An 8,656-nucleotide genomic window follows, 5' to 3' on the forward strand; every position below is an offset into this window, starting at 1 on the left:
CTAAAGAGTATATAAATTCTATCGTTTCAAATGTTTATTAAATTTCTATCTCCATTTGTTCTTCGAATACAAGGCTAACTTGATTTTTTTTAAATAGTAACAAGGGTCAAATTTAATATTTTTGAGAAGAGCATTTTTTCTGATTTCTATGGTATAACACATGCATACATTAATTAATTAAAATTAATAATTAAATCGAAACTTAAAAATTTTGAAAAATGTATAATTTTGTTAGCCTTGAAAATGTTGTCTTTATTTATCGTTAGCTCTCTGCTGTTTAAACATTGACCAAAGTTTAAAAAAATTGTTAAAATAACACTTTTGACGTGTTAATTAAACCAAAAATACTTGATTTTTATGATATTAAAGATGATTATCATGAGAATTTTTTTCGCTCAGTTTTACTTAAATGTACCATTATTTAACTAATTATTGCATCCACGTTTAATTTTTTGCTAATAGACGAGTGACATATATCGCTAATAACAGTATTTTTAAAGCTAACTTAGTTTTACTATTCCAGAAAATTTTTGAACTTTATTTTTTTTATCTTTTAATAAAAGTAAAAATAGGTATTATGTAATATCACTGAATTCAGGAAAAAAATGATTAAATTTGACCCTTCGTTCCATTTGAAAAAAATCAAGTTAGTCTTATATTTTCAAAATAAATGACGATAGAAATTTGAAAACGCTCTCAGATGATATTTATGAACTTAAACACTTTTAACTATTTACCAACTTTCAAGATTCTCTGTTAAATCGTTCTGAAAATATTTAACTGTATCCATACTTTTTTTCGACCCTGTATAATGATTTTCAACAATTTTCTAAATGTTTCAAAAAGTAGTAGGCGTGTCATTAAAAAATTTAAGTAGGTAAGGGTAGCTAGCGGCAAGGGAACGAAACCTAAAATGTAACCAAAGTTAGTCTTGAACTTGTCCTCGACCTGCATTTACAATTTTACTGTAAGTTTATTATTTTTACTGTGTATTTATTATTTGCTATGCATTTATTAATTTACATACTTTTCATTTTAGCCCTTGCAGAAAAAATACAACCTGACACCGAAATTACAAAATGAAATGTTAAGTTTCTTTCAAAATACCATATTTAGGCTGTGTCTCAACTCAATTTAGGCCGTAAATAAATATTGGATCGTGATCCTAGGTCAGGACGAGATGATTGTTTGGCCTGATATATTCAAAATTCAAAATAGAAGTAATTCATTAGATTCCAAAATTGACATACATTGCTTTGTAGGCGATAACATAAAACAGTGACGTAGTACAACTGTTGAATATTTTTTGAAGAGTATGTTTCTAGTTTCTAGTAGTTTAGAAAATGGAAATCGGTAGGTAAATTTATTAGTAATAGTACTAATAGTACTTTCCTTGCACATTGCCTTTTTCATCGATTTTGTAGATTTAAAAGTTTCAACAGGTTACACCTTTTACTTTAAAAATAGTTATTGCAATTAGTATTTTTAAAATTACCAGAAAATTATAACAATTGTTCAATTATAAAAATGTGAGGTTTTTTTTGTGTCCTGTCTGTCATCAATTAGTATTTATTTTTTCTGCTCATATTTCAAATTTAAAAAATGTGGCTCTAGTAATAATTGTAGTTTGCAAACAATCTGACTAGGTACTTAGTTCCTATAAAGAAAAATTCCCTTCTGCTGATACTATTCGTAAAAACTGAAAATAAAATCTAAAAATTTGTGTAAAATGTCCCGTTTGTTAAAATGGAGTGGCTGATTTATTATTATCACTGGACAAAAATACTTAACGTTTAATAAAACACTTTTCTTAATTAGTACCGTTTTATTAATTATTATTATTATCGTTTCAATGCATTTTGCCGTTTCTTTACATTCGTTATAAATGCAGTAAGTACAGATCCAACGAAAAGGCAACAAGCCATTGTGGCCAATGCCCAAAAACTGCCAAAATTTGAAAATAGAGAACCTAACATTAAAGTAAATAAAACACCCAATGTCTGGGTCATGGAGATCAAAATTCCGGAACTTGTGCTTTCAGGTTCTGGATAAGTCAGCTCTATTGCTAATTCTAGTCCAACTGGCATATATGCATTTATGAATAAGCTACAAATGTAGTTATTTAAAAAAAATTCTATCGAAAAATTGTAAATCATACTTACCCTACTAAAGCTCCGGAAATGTAGACCAAAATTTTTGAACCCGATTCGAGGGAAAACATAAAAGCAATAACTGATAAAAAGGATGCAATATACATGCACAACGTTATTTCTCTAAAAAATATGGAAGCATTATTTATTTTAGTGATTATTACGTATTACTTGTATCGGTGTGTCTTGTCTAAAATATAACCGAAAGCTATAGCTCCCATCATGCCCAAAATTACCATTATTAAACCAACTCTTCCAGCATCTTCTTCCGATTTCTGTCGAGAATGGATTAAATTTAGGTTTTTGGGTTAGTATTATTGTCTATGTATTGTGTATTCTAAACTAGGTGAAAAGTTAATTTTTGTTTGATTTTGTCCAACCAATTACTCTTATTATTATAAGTAGTTGTAGTATTATTATTTTATAGTTATTTATGTAACAAGCCCGCAAAATCAGTTTTAGCGGACGAATCCAATGCATCATAAGTGCAGTCAAAACAACGACTGATTTATTGAAACAATAATAATTGTTTTGTCAAATAACAAATAAATTAGAGTCCGCAAAATGTTGCTATGACGACTTTAATTAAGTACTTGTCCTTTTAAATGACATTTTGCGGAGTCAAAGCAGTTCCTAAAGTAACCATTTTAGAGAGCGTGTATCAAAAAAAAAATGTGGCGTACCTTATACGAGATGAGTCTGCTTTAAAAAAAATTCTGAATGTTTCAAAAACTAATAATAATCACATAGAACTCAACATTCCCTGATTAATTTTTAAGTTGTTTCTCTATGCATGTAAAAATTTTACAATTTTTTTTAATTTCTTTTACTAATTAAAATTAGCATCATAATTTAGTAATTAAAAATATGAGAGAAAATCAGTGTACTTACAAAACGAAGAACACAATAGAAATAATCTTGAAGAAATCGTAAGGAATCATTAAAAAAATTAAGGAAAATCTTAAACAAACCAGTGGAAATATTGTGAAATTCAGAGTAATTTTCCTAAAATGAGGAATAATTAGAGATAAATAAGAAGAAAATTAAGGAAATTTTTGTGGTACAAAATTTGAGATGCGGTTTACCGTTTGTAAAAACATTAAAATATTTCTTAATCAAAATTTTATTATTTCTAATGTAATTTTAAAATAAACAAAGAAATAGACAAACAAATTATCACTAGATATACAAAATTACGTTTGTTTCAATTTAAATTTTTTATTTTATTAATTATTTTTTACAAAACAACGACCAACTTATTTATTATAAAATTTCATAAGAAATAGGTAATGTGTTTTTTGTCCAGCAACCTAATAGTATATTGAGTACCAAGAACGGTAAGGAGATTTTACCGATCGAAAACAATTAATGTCTGAGAACGGCAATCCTTAACGTTCGTGATGCTTATGGCGTTTTATTGCACGATCCCTATTTTTTTAAGATTTAATAAATAATGTCAAAATCATTATCAAAACAGCAGGTTATCAGGTTATGGTTATCGGCTGCTACGTCCAAGACGTCGAAAAAATTACTTACCGACGCCTAATTTACTTACTGACGCCTTTGGACGTAGCAACTAAGTAGTAAACACCACATGCTGTCTTGAAAATAGGCGTAGTAAACAATCACATAGAGCTCAATTGTGCAAAAAATTAATTATTAACTAATTAGTCATTGATATGTGTTAAAAAATTGTGAAAAAATTCTTAAAACATGGCGACTAATAGCAAAGGTAGATTTCCATGTGATTATTAATTTTTGAAATATACCTAGGATTACTTTAGAGAGATTCATCTTGTATGGTTCCCTTTCCTTCAATTTAGGGATCAAGGCAGAATTTTCTACTTTTCTACTTCTACATCTTTTATGCTTTCCTACTCCACTCACAAAAGAGTCGAAATTTAAAAAAAATAATGAGTTTGGTGTTTTTTGGTAGGAGAGTTTTTGTTCATTTAATTTTCAACACCAGGAGTATGTAAAAAAAAATAAAAAATGAAATAAAAGATGATAAAATGTGAAACTGCACTTCCTGCCTAATACAATGTATACAAAATTAATCAATGGAAAAATCGTTTTTCAAAACAAAATTTATGAAAAATCTACAGAATGTATTATAATTCATTTGTAATAGCAACTAAAATTAAAGAATACAATAACTTTGGTCACAGTTGCATTGTCCTTAGTTATTTCTCCTTATTTTAATCTTTTTAAAGGTATGGAAACTTAAAAGACGTTTTAATGTTAAATTCAAAAATTACTAAGAGTTGTCCGTAAAAATAAAGAATAATTTAGACTTTATATTTTTTTACAAAGATGATCTACCTACTATCTAAAATAATTAACATTAAAGTCGGTAAAAATTTCTCACTAAAGTTGTGATTTAAAAAAAATATGCAAAGTCAAAAAGAAATTTACAAAATAATTATTATCAACAAAATTTTTTATTCTTGTATTTTTTGTGTTTTAACGATTTTTATACTCAACAATCGAATACAGATTGAACCAAAAGTAACGCACACAATTGACATGATAAGATTAAAGTTTATTCTTCGCCAAACAAAACAAGACAAAGTTATAAAAATTCTGCTCGCATTTTAATAGAACTGTCAAAATTTAGTTTTTGGCGTTTTTTCCAAATCACTGTTTGTAAAAACGCTTTTCTTAATTTTATGCAGTGTGTTAAATTCAATCCTATCATGTAATACATCGTTGTTATCAGGAACAAAAAGTAAAAAGACTTTTTAAAAAAAAAAGTATAGGATAAGAAAACCTAAAGTTGATGACAGATTTACATTTCTTGTAAAAAAATGCCTCACTAGTACTTTTGGTTTTCGCTTAAATAAATAACGAGAATTAAAAATTTTTGATTTTTCTCAATAATTCAAAAACTAAAAATGACACAACAAATTTTCTTTCAGATAATTGTTCATCATAAAAATGAGCAATTTTGCCCTAGTTTAATCGACTTCATATCTCCTATAATAGCTGATATTCCCAAAACAGCTACCCTGTACATTTGACTTGATCGGGGATTTTTTTAATGATCCATAACAAAGCTATGACTTTTGGTTCAGTATATATAATAAATCATAAGAATTGCAACACCAAGAAGGAATTTTTTTGAGAAAATTTGGCACAAATGTTAGGCTAATAGCAGGTAATAAATGGTTAAAGTTTTGAACAATTTAATTGAGTGGTAAGAGTTTTTAACATTTTAGCACTTGTTCTTTAAATTTTTTGCTTTTCTAACAATTTTTTCAGTGGTTTTTTTAATTTTTAAATCTTTAGATCGTCGGCAAATAACTCAAGGTTGCATCTAAAATTTTCACATATGTCGTTAATAAAAATTGAAAAAAGGAGGAGACCCAATATCGGGCTTTGAGGAACCCCTGATTATGCAACTTAACGATTTGAATTCTATCAAGCAAATAACTACAAAACCAGTTTAACATACTACTTGATATCCCATAAGCAGATAATTTAGTTAATAGAATATGGTGATTAATTTTGTCAAATGTTGAAGTCGGTGTAAACAGTATGAACCTCCAAGCACTCACAATATCAGTGGAAAAATTTAAAAGATTTGTCACAGTTGACCGATTACGAAAAAAATATGTTGTATATGATATAATACTTTTAAACTTTGAAAACATGTGGCTGAAAACTATTGACTCGAAAACTTTATGACTTTTAACAAAAACCCGAAGAAAAATACGTACTAAAAGCTTGACAAACCTCCTGATGCGAAATGAATCTTCACTATACAGCGAAAAAAATGTGATTGTTTTTTATTTTGTTGCGGATGAATTTCCGAAAATTACTGGTACTAACTAAATCATTTTCAACATTTTGAATGTGTTTACTATATGCATTTTTGATAAAAATTTTACATAATTTTCGCAGATTAGAAAATACATTATAGTCTAATATGGATTTGGGATCTTTATATTTTTTATGAGCAGCTTTTGTGGCTTTCACAATATTTAAACATTGGGGTCAAACCAGATAGGATAACTTGAAACAGTTCTTTTTTAAATTTTATTACTCGCTAATAGTCGACCATTTGTGCCAAGTGTCGTCAAAAAATTCTAATTTTTTCTTGGTGTTGCAATTTTACTGACATTGAGAATATTTTGATTTTTTACAGCTCGTCTGCAAACTTACTGGAAAGTGAAACAAAAAAAACTGATTCAGTAGCGTTGAAATTGAAGTAAACACAGCAATATTAATCCCATATGCGACAGTATGAAAATTAAAACTCCTATTCCTAAATAAATTTTTCAAGGATTTAAAAAAATGGGTTCTTTCGTTGTTTATATCATTTGGTGGAGTGGTGGGATGAGCGGAAAAATCTATAAATCGGACGGTAACAAATCAACTAGACTGAATTAAATTCTTACATGTTAAAACAGCAACAGTAACAACTAAGGTAAGCCAAGCTAATCCTTTGACTAGAACACCCAAATCACGCCCAATCGTCTCCACATCTTCACTGTATCGTACAACAATCGGAGGAACAACAAATCCAATCGCTTGACCTAACTGTGTCCCAAACACACCCAATGCACATGCTAAAGATACCTCAAGGGATGACAGTACAGGATTAGAGTAAATTTAAATTAACGAACATACTTCTTTCGAACCAAACCAAACCGAAGCTATGCGAGGTGGTAGAGGTAGAATAAAAACTTGCATGGAAGAAAGAATTGTTTGGCCCAGATATGTCACCCACATTTGATCTGGTGAAAGTGAATAGACTTTAACAATTGTGCCTAATGCGGTTCCCAAAACACCAATTGCTGCAATTTGGCGTAAATCCTAAAACTTTTGCATACAAAACTTAAGTCAAATAAACACAATAATTATTACCAATTTCTCCATGAGATATGATACTGGTATAACCATTGGCATATACAATGCCATGTAAATTATTGAAGTCCAATCAACGGAAACGGCACTAACATTGTAAAATTTCATTAAAACATTTGCAATTATTGAGTATTCAAACCATTGGAAAGCATTAATTGCGGCATATAAAATGTATAAAGTAAGTATTAACCATCGTTTTTTGTACAAAACAATTTCTTGGTTTCTGTTTTCGGTTGGTAGAAATTTTTCAATGACAATGTCGTGTTCCATTGCAGACACGCTTCACTTGTGACCCACTGTGTAAGTTCATCTGTTATTAAATGGAAGCAAATACAATTATCCTATTTAGGTTACATAAATAGATTTCATTGTTAGTGTCATGTTTAATTAAGAGTCGGTTTTTTCTGGATAAATTATAAAACAAGTACGACAAGTATGATTACTAAATTATCTCAAAAAACACAAATTTAGAAAACTAATGATGACTGCTTAAATTTTATTTTTCTAACATTCTTTAGATTTACGGGTACATGTGGTACTGTAGGTTTCTTTTAGAATGTCCCTTTACATTTTAGTACACTATACCTCTTTTAGGTAATTAGGTAATTTTTATTTTATTTCTGTGATTTTTTACCACATTATTTTAAGTGCGTTCCGTTTTTGTATAATGATAATTACTTAATAAACTAATTTGTTAAAAAAAACAATTAATAATCGATACTCTTTAAAGGATGAACGAAGGATAATGAGTGAGTTGGGTTAATAGTTGGGATTAACAAAAGAGTTGATTACATATTTTCGTTGGGACTGCTTTTATTTTACTGGCAAAAATTAAAATTTATACAAAATCAAGACCAATTTCATAATTTTCATCGTACCATTTTCAACTTCAATTTCAGCTTTGACTGCTGTTGATACAATCTACTATGAATTTATGGAAGAAAAACGGTGGAATTTTGGTAATAATAACTGGAAACCGAATTTTTAGCAAATTAAAAACCTTATTTAAGTGTCAAAAAAGGTTGAACAAAAACGGAAATTTTTTATTATCTGATAATTAGATGCATATTTTATCTTTATTTATTGCAATAAATTTCATTACAAAACAAACAACACGAACTACGTTTTGTTAAAAACTTAAAATTATCTATCAGCTGTTTCAGAACTATAAAAACGAAACGTCACATTTTCTCTCAAAATTATCTGTTATAAATTATTCATGCACTTCAAAGAACTAACAGCTACTGTAAATTTACTGTTGTAAAATTAGCTCGTTTTTCCTTAAGAATTCATCTCAACCTAGGAAATAAACTCACCGAATGGAAATACATGTAAGCATTAAAATCAGGCACCTCTACATTATCAATATTTTTTCATTCAATTAACATTTCTATTTTCAGTAGATTTTTATCTTCAGAATTTTTGTATAACTTGTCACTAACTAATTTTTCCACAACTCCTGAAGTGCATTTTACAAAAACCTGCACTTAATGTATGAGTTTAATTGCTTCAACAAATGACTGGTCTACTGTTTTTAATTTTGTTATGCTATTTGGTGGCATGACCAAATTAATGCTTTGCATTTGCAAAGGTTTGTGAATCTTCAGAAGAAGAGAAATACTAATATATTGACACAT

The 8,656-nt window shown here is 28.4% G+C and overlaps 1 protein-coding gene across 1 annotated transcript; it reads right to left on the minus strand.

Annotated features, from left to right (window-relative positions):
• Positions 1 to 1,790: 1,790 nt before the first annotated feature.
• LOC660450 (uncharacterized MFS-type transporter C09D4.1) lies at positions 1,791 to 7,289 on the minus strand. Its single transcript, XM_015982066.2, has 7 exons — positions 7,020 to 7,289; positions 6,783 to 6,968; positions 6,551 to 6,731; positions 6,315 to 6,502; positions 2,322 to 2,425; positions 2,163 to 2,273; positions 1,791 to 2,106 (listed from the first exon to the last, which is right to left on the minus strand). Exons 1-7 carry the CDS (start codon positions 7,287 to 7,289, stop codon positions 1,842 to 1,844), a joined length of 1,305 nt encoding a protein of 434 aa, XP_015837552.1. The 3' UTR covers positions 1,791 to 1,841.
• Positions 7,290 to 8,656: the final 1,367 nt, after the last annotated feature.

The sequence above is a fragment of the Tribolium castaneum genome, chromosome 4, assembly GCF_031307605.1.
Source record: "Tribolium castaneum strain GA2 chromosome 4, icTriCast1.1, whole genome shotgun sequence".
Classification (NCBI taxonomy): Eukaryota; Metazoa; Arthropoda; class Insecta; order Coleoptera; family Tenebrionidae; genus Tribolium; species Tribolium castaneum.